This window comes from Nilaparvata lugens, chromosome 4 (genome assembly GCF_014356525.2).
Source record: "Nilaparvata lugens isolate BPH chromosome 4, ASM1435652v1, whole genome shotgun sequence".
In the NCBI taxonomy this organism is placed as follows: Eukaryota; Metazoa; Arthropoda; class Insecta; order Hemiptera; family Delphacidae; genus Nilaparvata; species Nilaparvata lugens.
The window spans coordinates 32,226,282-32,253,652 of NC_052507.1; the positions used below are offsets into that span (position 1 = coordinate 32,226,282).

General features: G+C 34.6%; 2 protein-coding genes and 1 long non-coding RNA gene across 4 annotated transcripts in view; 2 read left to right on the top strand and 1 right to left on the bottom strand.

The window, feature by feature from the left end:
- The first annotated feature begins 251 nt into the window (after positions 1 to 251).
- On the top strand, positions 252 to 7,861 carry LOC120351040. The gene is made up of 2 exons (XM_039426976.1): positions 252 to 1,151; positions 7,056 to 7,861. Exons 1-2 carry the CDS (start codon positions 1,085 to 1,087, stop codon positions 7,859 to 7,861), a joined length of 873 nt encoding a protein of 290 aa, XP_039282910.1. The 5' UTR covers positions 252 to 1,084.
- A 3,734-nt stretch (positions 7,862 to 11,595) lies between these two features.
- Positions 11,596 to 26,736, top strand: LOC120351147. Its single transcript, XR_005571193.1, has 3 exons — positions 11,596 to 11,787; positions 25,863 to 25,865; positions 26,726 to 26,736. It is a non-coding gene; the product is annotated as an uncharacterized LOC120351147 (long non-coding RNA).
- Positions 22,895 to 27,371, bottom strand: part of LOC111047969 (protein FAM193A) — a 60,403-nt gene continuing 55,926 nt past the window's right edge. The window contains exon 22 of one of the 2 annotated variants that reach the window (XM_039427340.1): positions 22,895 to 23,757. In XM_039427340.1, coding sequence (XP_039283274.1) covers positions 23,573 to 23,757 — 185 coding nt within the window. In that variant the 3' untranslated portion in view covers positions 22,895 to 23,572. Of the gene's footprint in view, positions 23,758 to 25,435; positions 25,663 to 27,371 lie in introns of those variants that run through there. The other variant, XM_039427341.1, reaches the window with a different exon arrangement.

Here is a 27,371-nt window from a genome sequence, read left to right on the forward strand (position 1 = left end):
TTCAAACACCCCGCTCTCATAGGATATTAATTATTAGAATAGCGGAGTCATCACTCAGGCCACCAAATTGGACTTTTGAACTGGTGAGCTGAGAGAGTGATGACCGCGTAGAGGCGAAACTAGGGAGAGAACGTTCCGAGACGCGCTAGAGGAAGGTTGTGCTTGAGATAGTGAGATGTAGTTTTTAGTAATGTGATTGAGGAGTGGATATGTTTAGAGAGAAAGAGTATAGATGTTTGTTATGGGATTTTTTCAATAGAGTGAGATTGTTTTGGGTGAATTTGCGTATTTATTTAATAATATTATCCTATAAAAGTAGCAGGGCCCAGGACCCTAAAAACCTGGTGGTGGCAGCTCTACTGGAGAGCACTGTCATGCTCGCCACGCACGCCACAAGTGGTGACTTGGCGGTGGGATCCGAACTCTGAAAACTTGTTTTAAGTATTTCAACCGTGAAAGAACAGTAAAAATTGTCTCCGAAAGATAATATTGGTGCCGTGATAGTTTCAAAGTTTATTGTTAAGCATTACTAAATTTTAATTCGTTTTTGAATGTGTGTACGTGATTGTGTTGAACTCTTGATTATGTGTATTATGTATTTCGTTAGTTTGTGAAGATGAAGAGAACTTTATTAACTACCAAATAATGATCAGTATAAATTTATTCCTACATGTATTCGGACAAAAGGTGAAATTTCTTCAATTCATAGTTCAATATATCAAATCCGTGCAGTAATATTTTCTAAATAACGTTGACGTCTCAAAAATGATGCAGCTAAAAAAATATTATTAAATTCAATTTTAAAGACTGTTGAACAGTGAGTTCGAAAATTATTCGGATGAAATATGAAACCGAGCGCGATTGTTGAACTCTGGAAAGCGGAAGTGTCTTGAGTCAGCAGAACGCGGGCAGCGAACCAGCGAAACGTTGAGGTGGGGATTGGCAGAGGTGTGACGTGGGCTTCCTCCAACTTTTGGGTGTTGGCGAATACGTCACCAGGTTCATCTCTCTTCAGGCTACACGACTCCATAGAGACTGTCGCTGTCATTCTACCAGCTGTTCGGCGGATGACAACTGTAATAACATGGATCTACTACTGGGGCAACGTTTGCGGCATTCTACAATGGAGATGAAGACATCAATTAAATTTGGTGAGCAATTTATACAGCTCTTTCTATATTGAAAATATTATTAGAATATTAGAAATATTATAGAATTGTTATGTTGGAGATAGACTTCCCAATGAATTCATTTTATGATAGGTCTACATTCGTTTATTTAGAGCTCATATCAAATTATTAATGTTCATTTATGCTGAATCGATCAGGTCAGATATCAATATTGTTTATTATAAAATAATTTAAGATGAAAAGATTTCAGGAAATTATCTAGGTCACACAAAGCTGATAGATTAAATTTATTGTTTTATGAGAGTTATTTATTTATGCAAATGAAAGGTTAATTATAAAAATTTAAAATGGCTGAGAGAGTTAATTTTGAAGGGCAGGAAGTAGAAGTTCAAGCTGCTTTTGAAGCGCTATCAGCTAGATTAAATCAACTTAGTATCACACTAAACGAAACTGTTAACAGAGACCTAAATAGAACAGATACAAATTTAGTAGATGTAGAACTTGTTACACCCCCTGAGCAAAATGTCAAACCAAATTTCGATCTAGTTAGCAGTATTCCAACATTCGATGGAGAGCAGTCAGATCAAATCCATTCTTTTCTTGACACTGTTGATGGAATCTCTCACTTGTGTGGCTGGTCAGAATTTCAAAAGACACAAATTATCAGATTAAAACTTACCGGAAGTGCATTATTGTTTTTCAAGTCAGATGATAGGTGTAGGAATGCAAAATCTGCAGCTGAAATTAGAGCAGCTTTGGTTGAGCGTTTTGGTGATAGCCTACCGAGTCGCTATTACTATGAGCAATTGGCATCAATCCAACAAAATAAAGGAGAGTCAATTGAAAAATATGCAGACCGAGTCATGAACATTAGTAGGAAGACGATTAGAGTAACAGCAAGTGATGAAGCTAATAAAATACTAAGGGAAGAAGCTGATAGGAGAGCCATGGAGTCATTCCTAAGAGGATTACTTGGCGAAATAGGGAAACAAACTCGAATCAAATTCCCAACATCCTTTAAAGAAGCAGTAACAACAGCCATAGCGATTTCCAACCTAGATAGAAAACCCTTCCAAAATGAACAGGAGCCATCTAGAAAAGTATTTAGCACAATAACTCAAAAAAATTGTTATAACTGTGGGAAGATTGGACACATCGCTAGACATTGTAGGAAGAGAGTTGTACACACTGACACTCAACAAGTGGGCATTAGAGTTTGTAACTTTTGTAAGAAAAAGGGTCATCTAGAAACTGAATGTAGAATGAAACAATATTCCGCAGATAAAATTTGTAACAATTGCAACAAGCGAGGACATCTTACACAAAATTGTTGGGGAAGTGGGAAAAAGATAAATGACAACCGAAAAGATCAAGAGAAGTTGTTAAACGACAACGGGGAGCTCAAGACCGCCGTTGGGAACCCCAAACATTAGTAAATTCAGATCAGTTTTGTAATAGGTCTGGACAGGCGAGACGAAGTAAGCCCAAAATTGTAACTACATTATGCCAAAATAGTGCCGAAGAACTAGTTGTGGATGGTAGTATTGGAGGAGTGGAAGGAAAGATTGTAGTTGATACGGGAGCACAAGTATCCCTTATCACAAGACAAATCGTAACTGGCACAATCACTCCAAGCAACATCCTAATTAGAGGCATCTCTGGAGCCCTTATGCGAGTGCATGGGACAGTGAGGCAAGTTATAAAACTGAATGGGATGGAGGTAAAATGCGACTTAATAGTAGTTGACTTACCAGACACCTATATTGCAATACTGGGATATGATGTTCTCAAAATTAAAAAGTCAGTCATAGACCTTGATCGTAGTATATTATTTATGGAGGGAAGGCAAGTTGCGCGACTTTATGAAAGAAACAGTTCCAATGAGGATTACAAAAAGAGTGGCTATATGAAGGTTGAAGAAGAAAATACTCAATCAAAAACTATAAGTATGAAAAGTGAAGGAAGTACTCAAACAGATTTTACAAATTCAAAGATAGAAGAAAATTATATCCAATCAAAACCGATAACTTCAAAATTACCCTCAGAATCGACAGTTCATGTTAATGCGTATTGTAGAACCAATCTCACAATACCTGCTAGGTCGGAGAGAATAGTACAAATCAAATTGGGAAAAACAATAAAGAATTGAAAAATGAATTAGAAAACAAAGTAATAATAACAGAGCCTGTAACAGTCAAAGTTCATGGAATTTTAATAGCTCGAAGTCTTTCTAAAGTAATGAATGGTATGTGTTGGACTAAAGTAACAAATGTAACCAATGAAGATTTAACATTATATAAGAACACATTAATTTGTAATGTTGAAGAGTCTCAATCAAGCAATGATGAACACGATGCTAACTATAAAGAAGTGAAGCTAACTAGAAACAGAACAGAGGAGTTTGCAGCTAAATTAGAAGGAAAGTTGAGTCATTTGGATAATGAAGAGAGAATTAAGATGAGAAATATACTTTGCAAATATATTGACATTTTTAGTCTTGAAGGAATTGAGAATTTAGGCTGCACATCAACAGTAGAACACAAAATTAATACTGGTGATCACCCCCCTATTAATAAAAGACCGTACAGGGTACCACATTCACAGAGAGATGTTTTGAAGAAACTTATTCAGGAACAGCTAGACAAAGGAATCATTGTGACCAGTTCATCACCTTGGTCAGCACCAGTTGTTATTGTTCCGAAAAAACCAGGTCCTGATGGTGTTATTACATACAGAATGTGTATTGATTTTAGAGAAATTAACAAAATTACAGTTCCAGAAGTATGGCCTTTACCTGATATCCACGAGACATTAGATTCATTAGGAGGTAGCAAATATTTCACAGCACTTGATATGAATTCTGGATTCTTCCAAATCAAAATGCACCCTGAGAGTCAAGAAAAAACTGCTTTCAGTACTCCTGATGTACATTATGAATATACAAGAATGCCAATGGGACTTATCAATTCACCAGCAGTGTTTCAAAGACTTGTAGATTCTACCTTGTTAGGATTGAAAGGAAAAGCATGCTTACCGTACATGGATGATATTTTAATATTTAGCCCTACAATAGATCAGCACACTGAAGATATTGCCGAAGTATTGGATAGATTTAGAGAAGTCAATTTGAGTGTTCAATTGAAAAAATGTCAAATTGCTAAGCCAGAAATAAGTTTTCTAGGTCACATAGTCAACAGGGATGGAATCAAGCCATGTTTTAAGAAAATTGAAGCAATCAAAGAGTTTCCTCGACCTAAAAATGAAAAAGAGATCCGTGGTTTTGTAGGTTTATGCAGTTATTACAGAAGACATGTTCCAAAATTCGCCGAAATCGCCAAACCGCTTACAAAATTAACTAAAAAGAATCAACATTTTGACTGGAATGAAGAATGTGAAACCGCTTTTCAAAAGTTGAAAGAAAAACTAATCACAGAACCGCTACTTATTTATCCAGATTTCTCAAAAGCATTTATTCTTAGCACAGATGCCAGTAATTTCGCAATTGGATCAATTTTAGCTCAGGAAATCAATGGAGTTGAACATGTTATTGCATATGCATCTAGACAACTCAATTCAGCTGAACAAAATTACAGTGTAACAGAGCGAGAGCTATTAGCAGTTGTGTGGGCTGTTAAAAATTTTAGGTGTTACCTCTATGGTCGATCATTCACTTTATATACTGATCATAGTGCTATCAAGTGGCTTTTATCACTGAAAGATCCATCAAGTAGACTAACCAGATGGGCTTTGAAGTTAGCTGAGTACGATTATAAAGTAATTCACAAGCCTGGTGTTAAACACTCAAATGCAGACTGCTTAAGCAGAGTTATATACAAGAATACAGTTGAGAATCTTCCACTGTTAGACTTGGAAATCATAAGAGAGAAGCAGAGAGCAGACGAAGAGTGTCAGCGCCTTCGAGAGTATCCTAGTTTCAAATTGAGTCAAGAAGGGATCATTCACTTCAAGAAACATGATAAGAAGTTGATTGTTATACCAAGAAGCCTTCGAGAAAAAGTTATTCGTCTCCACCATGATCTTCCTTCTGCCGGTCATGGGGGCATTAAGAAAACAATTGTAAGAATTCAAGAAAAGTTTTATTGGCCTAAAATGAAGAATGATGTAACTAATTTTATAAGAGCGTGTGAAGAATGTAGTAAAAGAACAGATTACGGAAAATCGAAAGCACCCTTAGGAGAATTTAAAGAAGTGACCGAGTTTGGATACAGACTGTCATGTGATATTCTAGGTCCACTTCCGTTATCAAAGTCAAGAAACAGATACATCCTAACAGTAATTGATCATTTTACTAGATATGGGGATTTTATCGCCCTACCGGATCAAACTGCTGAGACTATTGCACAAGCACTAATACAGAGAGTGATAACAAGAATCGGCGTACCAATGGAATTAATTACTGATCAAGGAACTAATTTTATGTCTGATCTAATGAAATCTATGTGCAAACTTCTAGGAATAAGAAAACTACAAACAACAGCTTATCACCCAATGAGTAATGGTAGAACGGAAAGAGTTCACAGAACTATACCAAAAATGTTGAGTCATTATGTCAACAAAAATCAAGATGACTGGGATGAGTTGCTTCCCATGGTGAATATGGCATACAATTCGCAAGAGCACGAATCAATTGGATACACACCTTATGAGATGGTATTCGGAAAGAAAATGAGAACACCGCTTGAAGCTGATCTCACATTAACTGAAGATACAGAGATTTATTCGAATTATATAGAAGATCTTAGAAGTAGACTACAAACTATGAAAGAAATGTCAGTTGAGTGCCAAGAGAAGGCAAGGAAAACGCAGAAGAAGCAGTACGACAAAAAGTCTAAAACAAGTGAATATCGTGTAGGACAAAAAGTTTATCTTTATGTACCACAAATTAAAAGAAAGAGAGTGAAGAAATTGTCAAAGCTATGGAGAGGACCGTATCGAATTGTAGAAATTAAATCGAAACTGAATGTAGTATTGAGAGTAAGAGGAAAGAACGTAGTTGTACATGTAAACAGAATAAAACCAGCGTTGTACTATGAGCAAGCTGCAAATGAAGTTCGAGAAGGAAACGATCCAGAAGAAGAAGAGGAGGAAGATGAAGAACAAATAGAAGTCAATGAGGAAAACGAAGAAGAGCAAGATGAGGGACGACGACGATAACAATGACGAAGTAAGAGAAGAGGAAGAATATGATGAAAATGAATCAGATAACGATGCAAATTCGAAACACAAGAGAAAAAGGAAAAAACCAAGAAGATATAACGATTATGTAGTGTATTGATTATGTCCATGATTAGTGAGATATAAATATATATTGTATATTAGATGTAAAAGAATGACCCCATACGATAGATTATTCATTTATTTATTCAATTATAATATTCAGTAGGAAGTTTATATATGTCGAAGTTTATTTTTATTATGGATATTTATTTTGTATTACTTCAAGATGATAACTTTAAATGTTGGTGAGAAAGAATTAAAGCAAGTTTACTTGAGACAGGAGCAAAAATAAAGAACTAAAACAAGGTGTGAATGATTAGTATGTTGAGTAAGTATGGAGTGTGAAAGTGATGGCCAGTGAATGTTGATGATTGTGGACGAATGATTTGTGTGATTGAAACTAATAATAAAAAACTAAACATGTCCATGGGGAAACTAATGAAATGTTGATTCACTAATTTTGTGAATGAAAACGAAATGCATAATATTCTATTATTGAAGAATTTTCATGTCTTGCTTTAATTCACACCAAAGGAACTATGAAAACTTGTAGTATATTTATACCTTATGCTATTATTTTATTTTAAAATTAATTTAGGAGTTGAAAATTATTATGAATGTAACATTTTAGAATTAGTCTTTAACATATTCTACGATTATCTCTAGCCTATGATACTGATATTACAGGAAATATTCTGGTGTGGACACTTTTGATCATCCAAACTACAAAATGCGAAAGTATGGATCAAGGAATAGCTTTTGAAAAACTACAAGATACTATTATTTCTGAAAACGAATGGAGGATTGTGTTAGACTTTGACATGTCCGAAATGCAAAGTGAAATTACGATTATGGGAAATATGTACGATAATTTATTAGTTTTTAAGAATATGAGTAAAAAAGTTTGTGTAGAAAATGTTGAGTTCGAATACGATAGGGTGTACGGTAGTCTTAAGTCATATGAAACTGATGTCAATGATTTGTTCAAGCTCTTACCAGAAAGTGATAGAACTAAACGAGGACTAGTTAATGCTGGGGGATACATGCTTAAATGGCTCTTTGGAACGCCTACTACTGATGATTTGGACCATGTAAATTCCAAAGTTGAAGAACTAAAAGAGCTTAATGGAATTTTGCTAAGCTCTAGGCAAACACAGCTAACATTAATGAAGGACATGAACTCAAAACTTATTTTAAATACTAAGGCAATCAATGAGATAATGACTAAATTGTCAATTGCACATAATGAATTTGTACCTTCAGACGATAGCAAACTTGCTGATGATATGATGTCACAGTTTCTCTTCGTTTTAAAGTTCACTACTATGCTGCGACATTTAGATCAAACTATCGACGAGGCAAAGCTTCGAGTTATTGAATTTAGACAAGCATTAGAATTAGTAAGTGCAGGAAGAGTTAGTAGTAAACTGTTAGCTCCCCATGATTTTGTAAATATACTTGGTAATATTCGAATGTTATACCACCTCATCTGAAACTTGTGATTCCTGTAAATGAGGAAGATCTTTTTATGTACTATGATTTATGTACAGCACAAGCTGTTGCTACCCCATCAGGGATAAGATTATTTGTTACAGTTCCCTTGAGTTCGATGGACAGACAATTCGAAACCTATAAAGTCGATGTGATTCCACTTTATCAGCCGCAGCTGAAACACTGGCTTAAGTGGAAAGTCGAACATGAATATGTTTTCATATCTAAAGATAGACAATACTATGCACCAGTTACACTTGATACTCTGAATTTCTGTAGGAAAAGTTTCTTCTATTTATGTCAAAATTCTATAACTGTATTGCATCACACCGTTAATGGGTGTATATTTTCCTTGTTTATGTCTTCGGAATCTGCTGTAACCGTATGTCCTAGAATACTGGTAAAAAACATAACAAATCCATTTCTAATTCAAAACGGAAATGACTGGATTTACAGCGTTTCAGAGCCGTATAAGATAGTTTTAAATTGTTTCGAATTAAGTGAATTATCGTTCCCCAAACAAGAAAATTCTGAAGTTATTTTATATCAATCAGGAATAATAAGAAACATTGCAAAATGCGACGTTTTTGGGAAAAATGGTCGAATATTTTCAAGAATAAAGGGCAATCTCAGATACCAACGTAACATAACACATTTACATATACCAAAAATCACAAATATGATGCTAGAACACGAGAAAGAGAAACTGATCAAACAAAATTTAACTTTCGAAACGTTGAAAGAAATAAGGGAGAGTCTTGCTGATAGTCACATCAGCATTGGTTTAGAAAAACTATTAATGTTTCAGCACAAGAATAGTCTAAGTCTAGTATTAGGAAATTCTCATTTCTTACTTTATTTAGTGATATGTACAATAAGTATAAGCTTGATACTGGTCGTAGTTTTTGTGTTGTCTCGCAGGAGTGCCTTTTGCGAACGGACAGAGAGGCCAGAGCAACAGAGCCACAGGCACACCACCATCCGAGTTGAAGGAGGCGGTCACCTCGAAAAGATAATGCAGGAGACGACATTCGGCAACGACACTGCTAAGAGTCAACTCAACAGTTTCAAAATCGCTGATTGTTCAAAAGTGACCAATGTGTGGTGGGGACTATAATGATTAGCAAGTTAAAACTTTATGTGGGAGATCTTTATGGTAGCCTAATTTGTTAAGATGGGCTCTGCTTTGCTCTGTGCCAATAATTTATTGTTTGTAAAATTAGACTAGATTCATCATTCAAATGTATAAGTATGATACTCTCTCTCCTTGAATTTTATGCTATAAATTTTTGAAATGTAATGAATATGAAAATGTATTAACTATATTTAACGATATTGTCAAGATTTAAATTTTATTTGATTTCAACTTAGTTTAAAGATGTGCCAGTAATTGTATATGCCACATCTTTTTCATGCGGAGGGGTGATGTAACAATTCAAACACCCCGCTCTCATAGGATATTAATTATTAGAATAGCGGAGTCATCACTCAGGCCACCAAATTGGACTTTTGAACTGGTGAGCTGAGAGAGTGATGACCGCGTAGAGGCGAAACTAGATTTGCAAAAACAAATAAATTTAAAACTGCATCAGATTCTTGTTTTATAAGATTTGCATCTGTTCAACATAACACCGCTACAAAAGCATGTGTTTATAGCAATATTGTGTACAAAGGAAATGAATACAACAATATTAAACTCTTGGTATTAAAAGAATGCTGTTGCAATGTGATACTTGGTCACGATTTTTTGATGAATCACTCTACAATAAGTTTAGCATTCAATGGTAATAAACAGCCTCTTGTAATAGATAATAATTCTACAACCACACCACCCTTGAAAGATTGCCTCTTGGTGGAGGCCATGATAAAACCATGTTCCCTTTTCAATGACTTGACTCCCGATTGCCACTCAATAACTACCCGATCCAGAAGACACCCACAAAATGACTATGAATTCATGAAGAATGAGGTCAATCGCCTCCTTACAGAAGGAATAATTGAGGAAAGCCAGTCCAGTTGGCGTGCCCAGCCTTCCATTGTAACCAATGGACAGAAGAAACGAATGGTCATAGACTATTCACAGACTATTAATAAATTCACAAATTTAGACGCATACCCTCTCCCATTGATCGAAGATCTTGTAAACACAATTGCCAAGTACAACATTTTTAGTACTGTAGATTTCAAGTCAGCTTACCATCAAATACCGATTTTTGAGAATGAACGACATTACACTGCCTTTGAAGTAGGCCGGAAACTTTATCAGTTCAAACGAATACCATTCGGAGTAACCAATGGAGTAGCTGCCTTCCAACGTACAATAAACGGACTTATAGAAAGAGAGAATTTGAACGACTGCTTTGCCTATTTGGATGATGTTGTCATTTGCGGTTCAGATCAAGAAGAACATGACAGAAATCTTAAGAAATTTCAACAAGTAATTGAATTGTATGGCTTGACTATAAATGAAGAAAAATGTAAATTTTCAAAAAAATCATTGAAGTTCCTTGGGTATGAGATAAAACATGGAGAAATTAAACCTGACCCAGAACGCCTTGCACCACTCATGAACTTTCCACCCCCAAGAAATGCTAAAGAAATGAAACGACTCATGGGATTACTGGCTCATTACTCCGATGGATTAAAACTTTTCTCAAAAGATTCACCCCCTTGTCCACATACAGAAATTCCCTCTATCTCAAGATCAGATGGAAACTTTGGAATTGTTGAAAAATGAAATTGCTTCCGCGGTACTGCTCTTTGTTGATGAAAATGTACCATTCATAATTGAGACAGATGCATCAGATTTTGCAATTGGTGCAACATTACACAAAATTCTCGACCAGTAGCCTTTTTCTCACGAACTTTGTCCCAAAGTGGAACCAGGCATTCAGCTGTTGAGAAAGAAGCCTATGCCATTGTGGAGTCTATAAGAAAATGGAGACACTATTTACTACGAAAACAATTCACTTTGATCACTGACCAAAAATCAGTCACATTCATGTTTGGCACTCAACACAATAGAAAAATAAAAAATGAAAAGATACAAAGGTGGCGCCTAGAATTATCTGAATACAAATTCAACATAGTCTACAGACCTGGAAAAGAAAATGCACCAGCTGATGCACTCTCTCGTATATGTATTACAGCTGGTTGTTCAACATTGAACTCAGCTGTAATACATATACGAGAGAGTGCATCAAGTACTCAAGATTCCCTTTTGTATTTCCTTGTCCAGACATGACTGCGAGAACAGTCATAAATTGCCTGGTCTCATTAATATCAATGTTTGGCCTTCCAAGCTATATTCACACAGACAGAGGAACATCCTTCATGTCAACTGAGTTGAAGAGCTTTCTTGGCTCAAAAGGGATAGCAACTAGTAGATCAACGCCTTACAATCCGAGAGGGAATGGTCAAGTAGAGCGATATAATGGAATTATATGGAAGCAATAACACTAGCTCTAAGATCACGAGGACTTGATTCAAATCGATGGGAGGAAGTGTTGCCTGATGCACTTCACTCTATTCGATCTCTTTTGTGTACTACAACAAATTGCACCCCTCATGAACGAATGTTCCTACACATGAGATCCTCAACAAATGGACAGTCACTACCATCTTGGCTAATGAGCCCAGGACCAGTTTGGCTGAAGAAAATGAACCGAAATTCAAAGCAAGATTCATCAGTAGAAGAAGTTGAATTGATTGAGGCAAACCCAGAGTATGAGCGTCTTCAGGGATACACTGCTCCAATGACTCGAGTGACTCGAGCTAGGCGACCCGCGTTTCGTGGGAGCTTTTGACAGTTCATCACCCGGTCGCCATCTTTGATTTTTCTAGCCCGGGTCAGGAATCGTGACCCGACCAAATAGTACGGGCTACGAAGTTATAGCCCGAGTCACCCGGAATCGGAGCGCTCCTATTGGTTGATAATTTCGCGTCGTCTGCTCTGGTCTGCAGTCAGTAAACAACACAACTAGATGCAAATATGGAGGATTATTACGAATACAAACATAAGTCTGTTTTTGAAGGCATATTTCATAAAATAATTGGAAAGGAGGAAATTTACACATTATTGGCTAGTAAGTTTATTAATTGCATTTTTGACAATATTATTAGTTTAGTATGACTATTATATTAAAATATATGTGTGCTCATGATGTGATCTATCCAAAACTGTTAGGCTTTTTAGTGTTCATCGAGGAAATTGTGAATAATAAAATAAATAATATAATATTTTGTTAATTATTCTGTGTGGTCATGAAAGTTATTGATCCATTTTAATAGCATTGAAATATTTACTTTTGATTTTGGCTACTTCTGTTTCTTCCTAGATTTTTATTGCTGTTTAACCTCAATACCTATTTGTATTTCGTTTATGGCATAATTTATTAAAAAATAAATAGAATTTCATTATCAATTTCAGAATACTCAATCGGCTAAACAGAAACTTAAACCTAATAAACTTCACTCATTTTCATTTTATTAAATAGTTTGTTATTCTATGGAATAGGCCTATGCATAATAAAGATTATAAAAATTATCTCTTGCTTTCTATAAGAATAATTTTATTTGCTATGCAGGTCCTCTGCATTTCATAAAGATTGATTTTAATTTAAATTCAATAGCTCAAGTACTGAAACTTTATGATTTTTGTTTTACAGGCAGCTTGGACTTCTTCCAGTCCTATCTGAATCAAAACTATGGCCACATCGAGATGGCTGGTTTAGCAGTAGGTAAGGCTCTTTCATACAATTCTCTTATAATATAATTTCTATCACATAATAACGATTAGTGATAGTAGTCACATTGGTATAAATAATTTTACCATATTCTGCAGCTATTTTTTGTAGAGACTGTGATAATTTACGCCAAGCTAAAAACTTGGAGCTTTTACATTAGAGTTGTCATTCAAAGTTTTAAACAAATTATGGAATATGTTAAAATTACAGCAAAATTGCTTCTTCAACTTGTAAAAATCCCTCTATCTAATATGATTTTGTTTTCCATACATTGTCGAAAACACTGAGGAAGTTGCCAACAAAATTTTCATCACAAGTCCATGCAGGCTATGCTTTCTAAGCGAACATTTTGACAGCTTTTGCTGCTCTACATTGTTTGAGAACAGCAAATTTTTAAAGATAATAAACAACTTTTTTATAGAAGAATCTGTGAAAACTTTGGTGTATAATATGCAGCTTTAAACCCATTGCATTTTGAAAACTTAAACCAAGCTACTCCACAATTGAAAGAAGTCTGTCTTTTTGTCACTACTAAAGAAGATTCAGAGAAAAACCTAGAAGACTTACAGTATAGGGAAATCTCTAAAACTATGAGACGAATAAAATGTTTAGGAAAATTTGTAACCTTTAATTTTTCATAGGATAGTCAGTATTTGATTAACATTGGTGTTGCTATTCTTTTGCCAGATTTTTTACAATGTAGAAGTATATTCAATAATTGTTAATTATTAACAACATTTTCAATCTAATTATGCAAGTGTATTATTTATTGAAAAGTAAATTCACTTGATGAGTACGATAAATTGATTGTTCTAAAGAAGAATGAACAATTATTGATATTAAATAAGATAAACTGGTATCAGCTATCCTCTATAAAGGCAGTGACTAGGCAGAGAATCGGCAACGTTGTTCTTCTATATTACTCTACTGCCAATATAACGTGACCTCACTATAGACGCGTTTCTTCTATGTTATATGTTCATGATTATAACATTATTTGAGCTACTCTTCCGGTGTAATTCAATCAAGCTTCTGTAAGATTTTGTAGCCAAGCTTGACGTTTCCTTCAAAAAACAACTTCAAAAAAGTGGCACTGATACAGCCTGTTTGAGAGTGATTAATATCATATTGAAAATTAAGAACTACAATATATTTTGCAAGCACCACTGTATATAGACTGCACTACTAGTAATTATAACATAATGCTTAGAAGACCTACCTTATGGAAGTCAATCATGTTCACTACTTAATGATGTTTTAATATCATTGTTTTCTTTATGTTACAGAAGTCACCACAGAGGGTCATGTGTGGACTACTGATGCAACAAAAGTGAAATTTATTTGGGATTAAAAGTTAACAGACCGTTGTGCAACCCGGTGATAATCTTGTATTAAAGAAGTTCTTATGTAGCAAGCACAAGTTATGAAGTTAGTGAAGGCTATTATTAATACATCAGATGACTTTTGTTGCTGCGAGAGTGTCGACCATGTTCATCTACTGAAGCTGCAATGACATCCACTATCTCATAGAATGTTCTATGAGCAGTATTTTGAGAAAATTATATCTGTCATCAGCAGCTAAGAATGTCTCTGGTTTGCTCAACATCCAACTGTAAAAAGTATTTTCTCCTCAAGAGGTATTTTTATATTTGCAGGCTGATTAATTCTCCTTCCTATAACTTCTAATAGCACATAAAAATGTTGATGTTAATTTTTGTAAAATTGGAATTTAATAAAAAACAAACAATCTACCAATTTTCGATTTGAAATACACCATGTTTGGTTTTTCGTATGGCCTATATCTTACAGTACCTCTATTATACGCTCATATGACCCGCCGCAAAGTAGACCCACGCTAATCCACAAAAAGCAACCCACGCCATGGGATGTTTTGTAAACCATTGCTATTGAATTATTCATAATCAATCAGCTGACAAGTGGATTGATTATTCATTGCATGTATTACACAGATGTCTGGAGAAACTTAGCAATGGTTTACAAAACATCCCACGGAGTGGGTTGCTTTTCATGGATTAGCGTGGTTCTACGTTGTGGCGGGCCTATAGTTGGGTCTAGTCAACTATGACCATCCTATAACTGAAGACGCGATCGATCTATCCAGGAATGCCTGGTCATTGGAAATAAATGATAATAATTTAAAATAGTCTACAGCACTGATTTCATTATAAAATATGATATAGTCAATTTTGAATAAAATAAAACCAGTTACTTGAGATGAGTAACAACTCAAGAGAAATGGTGCAACAACAGAAACTAGTCTCTCAAAATGTTTTTGTAAAAATTTGGTTTAGAAAATGTAATGTTGGCTCTATTTCTAAACTCATTTTGGTTCTTTTAAAATGTCAAAAGTGAATCAGTTTTTCTTTTATTTTTATACAATTTAAAAGCAGCCAAAATATATTTTTAGGGAAAATGGTATTATTTTCATTCAATGAAGACTAGTGCAGTGGTCTCTTTGATGACGCCAAAAAATATAGTCCCATAATATATAATGATTATTAACAAGAATTAAAAATCTACACCGTGACCTACTTGGTCGGTTTTCAGTAGGTGACCTGAATAGAATAATGCTACATTAACCATGTTTACAAAATTTCAGTGGAAAGATTCTGATGATAATAGTATGGAATCTTTTATCTGCATGGTTTGCTAAGACATTCTAAAATGGCTTTTAAAACTCACTAATATTATAATTTCAAAATAACCCAAGTTGTGAGGTCTCGTATTATTACGTTCCTGCTGGAATAATTTATTGAAAACCCTCAAAGGATTTCCCAATTCCTCCACAACAACCGCAGCAACTGGCCCTACAATGTTTGGTGCATCATAATAATTATTATTATTGTTATTCTGTTCTTTATCCAATTCTCCTAGAATAAACTCATTTATTACAGCATGAGCCATGTTTGTTTTGCAAAACATAACTTACTTTTAGTGTCACACCAGTGTGTGTGTGTTTTATTCAAATATTCGCGCCATCCGAATATTCAAAAGTACGCGCCAAACAGCATCGACCGGTCGATGTCTGGTTGTCGTTCCATGGGATCACTAGTCTGCCCCGGGTCAGCCGCCATTTTGTTCGGCTCTGGGTCACTCGAGTCACTGACTCAAAAGTATCCCTGAAGATAACCTATGCTCACATTCGTCGCCCTGATGGACAAGAGTCCACTGTGTCGCTCCGTCATCTTGCCCCTAAGATAACACGAAAAACTAGCCGGGTAGAATGATATGATAAACCATATGTTTTCGTTGTCATTGATTCATTCATAAATATCAAATGTTGTTGATCCGTTACTAGTAGAAAGTCATGTTCAATTTTATTTGATTAAAGCTCTACAAATGAAGAGTTTACTTATTTCACCCGTTTTTGCAGCTTCATGTCTACAACCTTGGTTGAATTACCCCACATGAGTGGACCTTGGGTGATATGACAGTGGAAAAGTGCATGATACACCATGACCAGATATGCCTGCGACAGATGTCCCCTCAGCTTGAGCAAAAGGAAACAGATTAGAGACAGTCTCTTTGTGGATTTGACTTGCCCAGCTGAGCTATGAGTCCAGCATAAAGCCCAGCTGAGCTATGAGTCCAGCATAAAGCCCAGCTGAGCTATGAGTCCAGCATAAAGCCCAGCTGAGCTTTGAATTCCAAAATAAACATAGAAGGAATGGATGAGAAAAAAAAGAAAATAAAGCAAGGGTTTGCTGACCCAAAATTAAATAACTTGATAGATAGAAACTCTGTGATAACTATGTACCCCAAACCATGTACACTCTCTCATTCTCCTTTCCTCCTGTCCTTTTCTCCTTTCCTTTTCTGTGACACACACACACACACACACACACACACACACACACACACACACACACACACACACACACAACACACACACACACACAACCAGACATAGCTAGCGCTCAATAGAAAAATATTTAAATCATGCAGAATTCAACAAAATAAAAAAGACAAAAATTTCAGTATTTAATTATTCATTGTTAATGCAGAAGATGAAGGAAGAGGCAATAGTAATAAACAAAATTGTAAAGCGAGAAACGAGAGAAAACTTATAGGAGTCAAAACAAGCCAGTCAAGATAACACTGAATGAAATGATAGAGATAGTGATTGTACGCAATTACAAGTTCAGCTATTCAACAAGTGCATAATAGTGGTGTTAATTCATTCCATGCACGAAACAAACTAATTTATAAAAATCGTTCACCTGCAACTGCATATTCACTCTCATTAGCATGGAAGAAAATTAATGAAGAGATCCACTAAATATGTACATAATATGAATAACGAGATATATAAAAACTGCTGAACAATAAGAATAATCATTCAAAATAATTCACTCAATGCACGAAATCAAACCGATTGTAATACCATTCACCTTCAACTGCATGTTCACTCTCATAAGCATAGAAAAAAATTAATGAGGGGATCCCACTAAATATGTGCATAAAATAGGCTAAATTATATAAGATATATAAAAACTGATAAATAATGAGAACTTTCATTCAAAATAATTCATTAATGCATGAAATCAAACTGATTGTTAAACCATTCACCTGCAGCAGAATATTAACTCTCATAAGCAAAGAAATGATATAAAAAAGGGAGCCTATAAAAATGGAACATGATAAATACTATTATGAGATATTAAAAACAAATAAATAATAATAAGAACATTCATTCCATGCATGACATCAAACAGATTGTTAGAGCCATTCACCTGCAGTTGCATATTCACTTTCATAACCAAAGAAAGAATATTAATTATTAATAGAGACAGCCCATTAAATATGCATGCACACAATATAAAAACAAGAAATAAATAAAATAAACTGATACAATAACAAGAATACTCAATCAAAATAGTTCACTCAAAGCACGAGATCAAACTGATTGTTCATTTTAAAGTTTATTCAATTAGAATAACCAATTATTGCGAAGTGTCAGCAAATCGAGAAAAGGGCAGCAAATCGTCGTCCGATTGAATCACAGATACAGGTCCACCGTCCACAACTCTTGCCTTGATTCTTCCAGCTCGATCCACCCACAGGTATTTGATTTTAGCGGCTTTCACCAGCTGTCTGGCCTTCCCGAACAGGACTCTACGCTTTGCCGTTAACGATGCGTTGATGAATATGTGATTGGCTCCAGTCAGACCAATATCACGTGTAGTTAGAACTCCCTTATCCTTCTTCAACTGAATGAAGTCCTCCGCATCCTCCCTCCTCGTGAACTCTACTATTATCCCAGGTGTAGCTTGATTGTTGCGCTTTTTCAGTCGATGACAACAGCTGACTGCCTCGTAGCCCTTTTTAAATTTGATTGCTTTCCCTACATCCTGGAATAGCTTTTGCAAATTTTCATTTCTCGCCTCGGGAACACCGTGTATTTCGATACATTCTCTATGCGAATATTGTTCCAAATCATCAAATTCACTACTGAGTTTAATCACTTTATGCTTCAATTCTACATTTTCGGAACGGAGACACTTGATAGTTTCATTCTGACTAGCAATAGTCTTCTGCAATTCTTTCAGGAGCTCATTATTACTAGCAAGATTAGCACTAATAGGAAGCAAGGAGTTTGAGATTTTTTCGTCCATTTGAACAATAAACTCTTTCAAACAGTCCGAGATCAACACTTTGACTCGATCCAAAGTCAGCGGTTCAGTCACGAAAGCATCAGTGTAATCAAATGAATCGACATTACTCACCGAAATATCACCTTCCGTCAATGAGCGATTAAGTCTCTTCATTTTAAGGCATTTACTACACGACCACGGCTTACCAGCGATATGTTGCAGTTCAACAGCGGTGAGATTTACACACTTAGCATGGTACATGTCCTTACATTGACCACATTTGATTTTATCCTTCTCGATCCTTGCAAGGACTACGGAGCAAATCCCGCATGCACTCATACCGTCTACCAGTGTAAGAAGTAGTTACAACGAAGAAATAGTCACTTTAACAAATTATATTTGAGTACGGAATTAGGTTAGATTTACTAGAACAACATTGAACGAGTGAAAGACGACAGGCACAAATTGAGAGATAACGAAAGCAAAACAAAATTTGTCCGTTCTTCACAAAGTCCGTAGAGGTAGACTGACTATGAGTCCAGCATAAAGCCCAGCTGAGCTATGAGTCCAGCATAAAGCCCAGCTGAGCTATGAGTCCAGCATAAAGCCCAGCTGAGCTATGAGTCCAGCATAAAGCCCAGCTGAGCTATGAGTCCAGCATAAAGCCCATCTGAGCTATGAGTCCAGCATAAAGCCCAGCTGAGCTATGAGTCCAGCATAAAGCCCAGCTGAGCTATGAGTCCAGCATAAAGCCCAGCTGAGCTATGAGTCCAGCATAACGCCCAGCTGAGCTATGAGTCCAGCATAAAGCCTAGCTGAGCTGTGAGTCCAGTATAAAGCCCAGCAGCTTCACTGCAACTTACCAAACATGTTCACTGATAGGCTACTGATAAGTGGGAATTCGCCTTTAATCTACGGCTGTCAATATCCAGGCTTCTATCTTATATTTGTCATTAAACTCATTTTGAAATTATGTTTAGAAACCCATATCCTGTGTACGCTGCTGGATTCCCTCAAATATGTATCAGTGTACGTTGCCGGTTCAGTAAAAAATATATTCTAATGGGATTGGATTATTCGTACTTGCTTGGCCAGGCTGAGTAAAAATAGCCCTATTACAATTACAACACATGCCACATGGCAATAATGTTTTCACTGACCGTAGATGAACACTGATACATGTGGCTTCACTGGTATATGTGAGGGGTAACATCACAACGCTACACCGGAGAGATCAAGTGCACTCCTTCAACATTCGGAAGACAAATTTGGATGTGCCACGCTGTTGTTTGTCGAAGGTGAAGGACTGCTCCACTGTGCTGGCGCTGAGGATGTTTAATCATTTGTCAGAGGCGCGAGTGCGCGTCCGGTGAACATATTCAGGTCCTCCTTTCCCAAGTGGCTAATTGAAAAGAGTCTATATCATATCAGTGACTTTTTTAATGAAGATACATACTTCTGATCTGTGACACTGCCATCATGACCAAGTAAAGTGTGGTCTGTGTTTTTTTTTCTTCATGTTGAAGTATACTGACTGAAGCGATCTATGTAGGAATGGTCTGGTCTTTGATCGGGAGATTGAATATTGGATACTGATAGGTACATGAGAATCCAACTTAGACCTTATTCCCATTATCTTAGTTCTAATTAGACTATTCATACTTCCTTGGTCTGGCTGAGTAGGAATAGGTAGTACCATTGGAGCTAATGGAAATTATATTTGTACTGAACCGGACATAAACACTGATACGTGGGAATCCGCCTTCAATAGGAACGGTTAGGAAGGCCTGAGTGAGCGTACTATCATCCTTAGAACCGGACATAATATAACGCCAATTAAATGTCCAATGGTATACCTCAAGAAGAAAAACCATCACTGCACTTCAACTTCCCATAAATGTTGAGAGATCTAAATTTCTAATTGCAAATACCGTACGGTACCGTACCTAATATTGTATGGTAATCAATATTTGAATCTAAGATTCTGGTGACTTAAAATAATCAATAATATTTTATTTGTCAAGAAAAAAAAGTTTTATGATTTGAATAATAAATTTTTATAATAATTGAGATAAATGCCTTAATATAGAAATCAAGTAATAGTACCATTAACCTTCTGGAAGTCGCGCACTACTCGAGCTAATCACACCAGCAGTCGCATGTTGTAATTTTTACAACATTCTATTTTTATGTATTACGTACTCTGTTTACTGTCAAATCATATTAATTCATTGTATAATCAATATTTCCATCTAAATAGTTTGTTCCAATAAATATTAAAAACTGGATACTTCACAACTATTACTTCCATCTTAGTATTTAATGAGCTCAAATTTTTTTTCTGCTTTTAAAACTATTCATTATTGTCAGAATAAATTCACAATTGATAGCATTCATTTTAAATATACTTACCGTTGTTTAAATAAAAAGATTCCATTTTTAATTATTAGTTGAGATTTAGAAACAGTTAAGTCTCTACTCCTACTGGCGAACAAGTGTTACACTTATGCCAGTAGTTCTTCATCTCCAGCCATATTTTTCAGATATAGATATTTAGAATAATAATTTTTTTTCTGATTGTCACATCTTTGTACTGTCGCAATATCGATATTTATTATCTATGAATAATTTTACAATACTATCTGATCCTAGCACAGCACCACATCAGAGAATACAAATACACACAAAACATTTAGGCTATGTATTTTGTGGTGTTTGCATTATCAACTCGAGTTCTCGAGAAGAGATACTTCAAGCTATTTATTTGAGTGGGTGTTGTTCTTGGTGAATCGATATTCAATCACTGAACAAAATATCTATAATCGAGGCTCATGTGTCAACTACGTACCGACTACTAAATATCGATATCTATCAATTGATTGTTTGGGCGGTTAACTCAAATTCAAAAATGTCCTATCTGCAGAGAATACTTTTATGTATTCTGTTGTGCTATTGGTATGAAATTATTTTGATGAACTGAGTTGCAGTAGAACCATAGAAAAAAAGCTGTGATTTAATGCTACATTTTATGGTAGAAGCTTTTCAAACAATACACCGTTAACTCGGTAATTCCGTAGGCTACGAGTTGATTTTTGTGGAATAAATTAACAGTAAGGTAATAAAAAAAAGTTTAGTTTTTCCCAACTGTACCACTTGATATTGTTGATTGAGAACTAGAATTTAGCAAAATTGATTTTTTCATGAACTTTCAACTAATTTTTTCGAATTGTAACTCAGTAGACCTAGGATACGGTATGAGAAAGAGAGCTCCGAATGACTTCATTTTATTTAAAAAAATTCAATCTATAGTGAAGTCCACGTTATAATGGCAGTGGATAAAGTTAGGAGAATAGCGATGTCGATTCTCTGCATTAATTAATTATATATCCACACTGTCAAAAACATAATTGGCATCGTTGTGGACCGAGAAAAGGATAGTACCACCGGCTTTGTCGAATGATAGACAAGGATAGCAAAACCAAAGTTGAACAAATACTGTCATTATAATGTGGACCTCACTATAGAATAAAGTTGAAAGCTAATTTTTCTATCCGATAACTGGTTTTGGCGGTGCTGAAAACTGGAAAATGAACAGAAAATAGCGAGGTTTTTGGGCTACTCTGTGATTGGCACGCGGCAGGGGTGCCCATCCCCCCAATGGTCCATGTTGCAAAATCCCCCTCAAAATTTGGTACTTGAAAACTGTATATTGAAAAATCCCCCCATTTTCTCTAGTTTTTTTTCCAAAAATTCAGCCTCATGTCGCAACTTGCGTCATCAAAACATGCTGTGGGCACCCCTGGCACGCGGTAATTTTGCATGAAAAAAAATAGTTCATGATTTATCTTATGTATCCAAACAATAAATTGTAAAATCAGAACTAAAATATAAATATTGCAAGCACCAATGTAAAACGGACTATTAAGTACAATCTACCTTAATAACACGAATCATAATAAACTGACAATTAGATTCTAAACTCACCTTTTCAGGATTCCAGCAAGTCTTATTCGAAATCTTCCATCATGTACAAAGAACTCAGAAAGCTTTGGTAAAATATTAAGTAAAAAATTCTACTGGTTTTTCAAATTCCAAGGTTTTTTGGAAGTTGAAAGAGAATACTGAAATGACATTGCCAACTCTGAACTCACCCCAAATCTAAATGACCTGATTGGGCCTTTTCTTGGCAAGAAACACACCCGCTCATTATATTTATATAGATGAGCTTTTAATGGTCTTATAACCGAATGCTTACTTAATTGGAGGTAGTCTTATAAAATATTATTATAGTATAAATAAAATAATTGTTCATTGCTACCACCTCGCCTTCATAATGGCAACAATCCCACCAATAATTCTTTGAATTGGCTACAGAGAGATAAGCCTCATTTTCAACTATCAGCACTGGTTATTGAATATGAGGAGGCATTGATGTTGTTTATGAAGAATGTTGACAGTTGAAGGCAAATCTCACTGAAGTGAGTGGCACGCTTACCACCTTCTAGCGATAGTTCGATTGAGTTGTGATCATTGCACTGAAGATTAGTAATTGAGAACATAGTAATTTTTCATTTGAAAGGATTCTATAGCTATATGGATAAAAAATAAAGAATTGAGTTTGAAAGAGGGAAGGATGAAAATTAAAAGGTGGGAAATGAAATTGCAATAAGTAGAAAAGATAATTATGCTCATTATTATTAGTGTATTCAATTCATTCTAGCTTAATTATATTTAGTATAACAAACACAACACCAGATGTTGGCAGTAGTATCGGTCGATGACCGAAAAAAGTGTAAATTTTACACATTTCTCACGTACATGAATACATGAATCGCACATCCAGTGTACTGGATATAAATATATCTATATAATAATAAAGTTTGTGGTGATTTTTCGATATCTCACAATGCATTAGCACAGCTATCAAAATTACCATCAAAGTCCAATCAACACCATAAAGGAATATTTACAGTACATTGAGTTTCAGCAAATTAGTGCAGCTGAAGATTAATACCTAATGATTCCATACCGTACCTAGCGGTAAGTGAATCAGTGTACAATACCAATGCGTAAAAAACCACTACAATCTACAAATCAATCATAAATACCACTGATTATTAATTAATCCTATTAATATCTCGTAATAAATATTCATGCTAAAACCTTTTGAAAGAGTGACTTGTCCTGATGTGACGAGGATTTAATAAATAAAGCTCTAACAAACTTCGAGTATTGATGAGTTGAGAAATGTTCAATTGAATGAAGATAGCTGCAGCATTCCATTCAAAAAATACTGTAATTCATCCTCCAATATTTTTGAAAAAGTTTCGTAGTTAGAATAAGAGAATGTAAATTAACTGCAGCTTATAGCAGAAGCCTTCTTTTTAAGTACAATATCTTTGATGTTCAGGTGAACTTTCTCCTTCTGCTTTGGAGGAACAGATTGTTGACAGAAACGTTTGAAAGCTTCCAGTTCCCTTTCAGCATCGTCTATGTCTCCATTTTCTAAATCTATGTCTTTCGGAGCGAATACGCTATCTGCAACAAACAATAGGATATTATCGTTAATTATTGTATTATATACCCTCATGAATGGTAAATCAGTAATTTCACAAAATAATAATATGGTCGGTAGTTTATTGGTCTAATATTGATTGCATAAGCCTTCAAACATTCAAGAAAAACTGTTTACAAGCAATAAATTCAAGTATGTGTGCGTGTTTTCTTTCAGAGAATGATGAATTACCGATTATGAAATTAATGATGAAATGCCGTACAGCAAACGCTATGCGAGTTTCTGAATTGAGTTGCATTTCTACAATGGTGAACTTTTTTGGCCTAGCTTTGGACTAATTAAAGCGGCAATAATCGTGTATTTTATAAATAGCGAGGTGTAAATCGCGCTCCGCAAGGATCTGTGAAAAATACAAATAGACTGAATTATAGTTTTATAGTTCCATGCTGAGAATAAAAAAATATCAAATATAAAATTGAAGAATATACTTAATTTAATTATTTTGTCAAAATTATATAAATAATCTTCATTGACGTTGAAAATTTGTAGGGAAAAAACATGGACTATGGTTGATTTCGAACCCGGGGTTCACATCCGCGCACACCTAGAGTCTTGGCTTTTATCGATACGTAAACTTTTTGTTATGACGAATTGAATAAATTATTAAAATTAGAATTGATGAATAAAAGATAGACCTATAACCATGCTCAGTAAATTCAGAATCTTTATCCAAAATTTAAAGTTAATCAGTTCAGTAGTTCAGAACTGATAATGCATCAAACATGTATTTATCATCCTTTACGTATTATTTTGAATTGTTTTCTCTATTATAAAGTATGATAAATTAAATTACATGATTACTACCGACAGAAATAAATTTTCGGCGAAAGCGGTATTTCAATATAAGTATATATATATTATTCAATTAAATTTTTTAAATAATTTTAAGCCTGATAACTGACTAAAATTCAATGAGAGATATTATCAATTTTATAATAAGCTTTATAATCTGCAAAAAGCTGTACTAAAATAAGATTTGAAGCAGTTCAAGAAACTAAGAAAATAATTAAATTCTATATGACTTGTGGTTTTGACATACCGTAATGATTTCTTATGGTGGCGTTTCAACTCTGTGCAGAGGCAATAATGATTAATTAAATTGCGCAAAGCAAAGGTAGCACCACACCAAGAAACATTTTTGGGACAATAACTTACGGTATATAGATTCCAATATTCCTGTAGGATCTGAATTACCCATTAATTCCAATGTTATCTCGGTTCAAAAAATTCAAGTTTCTCTTCTAAAGGATATCTTTCATCAACCAAATGATAAAAATAATAAAGGGAAAATTAAAGTTGGTTGCCATTTAAATCCACATGCAGAATAAAAAACGATACTTACTTGAAATAACATTCTGCATCCCGGATCTGAGAAAACTCTGTTTTCTTATCAATTAGAATAAAACTAGAAAGTAAAAGTAGTGTGATTGATTGTCCAGCTATGTTAAAATTGCATCCGCTGGTTAAGTAGTGAGAAATAATAATATTATTAGATAGCATTGCAGCATGCATAGCTGTGCCAAGTGGACAATATGAAGAAATTTTCTTAATAAATTATATTTTACAAAATGCACAACTTGTCAAGTTTGAGAGAACTAAATTGTAGAAAACCAATACTATCAAAAGGAGTAAAGAAGGAAATATTTTAATTTTCGATGCTCAAACTTATCATTTAATAAAAAATGTACACGCTTCTTAGATAACAAATATAAAAAAGTGGTCTGCTTATAAAAAATAATTCCTAAATGGTCTAAACTGAAGCATAATGGTCATTTATGTCAAGTCGTTGGTCCTTTTGGCAACAACAAATCATTTTCCTGGATTTTTCTACGTATCATAGTAGCCGGGAAGAAATCTCCTCTTGAATTCTGAAATAGGGAGAAAATCTAGATGAGGCACGATTCACTTAGATAAATCTTGGAAAATCAAACATCCAAGACGCGCATTCAAAAATAATTGCAGATCCACAAAATAAAAACTGAAACTCATGGGAGGAACAATGTCTAATTTTGTGAAGATTTAGAAGACATTCAGACATCAAAATAGAAAATGAATTGGAGGGAGAGAGTACGTCATATATTTGGTTATGGAGTTTGGGATCGATTACAATTTGAAGGAATCCAATGCCTTATTTCCGGAGTTCTAGTTAGCATTTATTTGAGCTTAAAACGGGGTTACGAAACAAAGTAAGCACATTTTGATGTTTCTTTTTTGCACGACAAAATTGAATTTGAAAAAATTGAAAGCTGAAAGCCTTCACACATAGATAACAGATATTTTTGAATAGGCGACCTACATTAATTCAAGATTCCAGCATGGTTCCAGCACTTTTTTCAGGACACAATTGAAAGTGAGATATATAAAAGTAAGCTGATAACATAGATTTTCTATTCCAAGGTGTGTGGAGAAGGTGATGGGACGTCCAAATTAGTAGTTTGAATAATCGGTGACTTTTATTCGGAATCTTTTGCAATATTTTGAACCTTATTTTTATTATGATTAATGTATAATTTGAATAGGATTTGAAGAAATATTTGCATTAACACCTGAACTATCTGCTATATAATTTCAAATGCGTTTGAATTACATCAGAGTAACAGGAATTGTTGAACTTGATCATATTGAAGGCGCATAAAATGTTTTTCGATAAACTTAATGTTCATAATACTCTCAAGACGTTAACTGATATTATTTGCAATGAAAAGCAGTTGAATAATTTTATAAGATGCTTAGATTGAAGGGTGAACTCAAATGATTTACAGCTTTTGTCAAACGATAAATTGACCAACAATTAGAAATAATTTTAAAATCAACATTGTTTGTCATGAATAAGGAGATTGATTGATCAGGAAACATGACTTTCCAATCAATATTGTAGTTTCATTTAAATACAATACTATTTGGTGTTTAATATAAATTTCGACACAACAGCCCTATGAATAATATCGTTCTAGTGGGTATATAATATCGTTCTAGTGGGTTTATGATGATACCAATAACATTATAATTATATTTTAATAAACATTATACTGATTATTGGGAGAAGAAATAATAGCGTTAAAATGAATTTAGCGGCGGAATACTGTAAAGCCATTTCCCAGAAGAAGGGCTTTATATCAAGATTAAACTAACTGGAATGGTCTTCTATCCATTAATATAAGCAATAAGAATATTATTATAAAAATTTACATGCCGTATCATGGAGAAATTGGAGGAGTTCTAGTCCCAAATCAATATATATTTTTTGAAACTATAGTTTTAGAAATAGGAAACATTGTTATATACTGTCAATTCAGTTTCTTGATTTGAGCACTGGATCGCGGTTTCGAGGCTTTACTAGTCCCATTTTCAACTGTACTCGGGCTTAAATTTATTCCCTTTTACGATTGATCGAGTTTCATGTTTTATTTTGCTCCCTAGAGCGAGTATGTATGAAATAATATATGTATAACTATAACTATATTTGAGTAAAAAAAATAGTTTACATCAAACTAATGTAAAATGTATATGAAACAGTTCAAAATATTATTGTTTGAATTGTAGGTATTCGAAATATAGGATGAAAATTTAGTTAAAT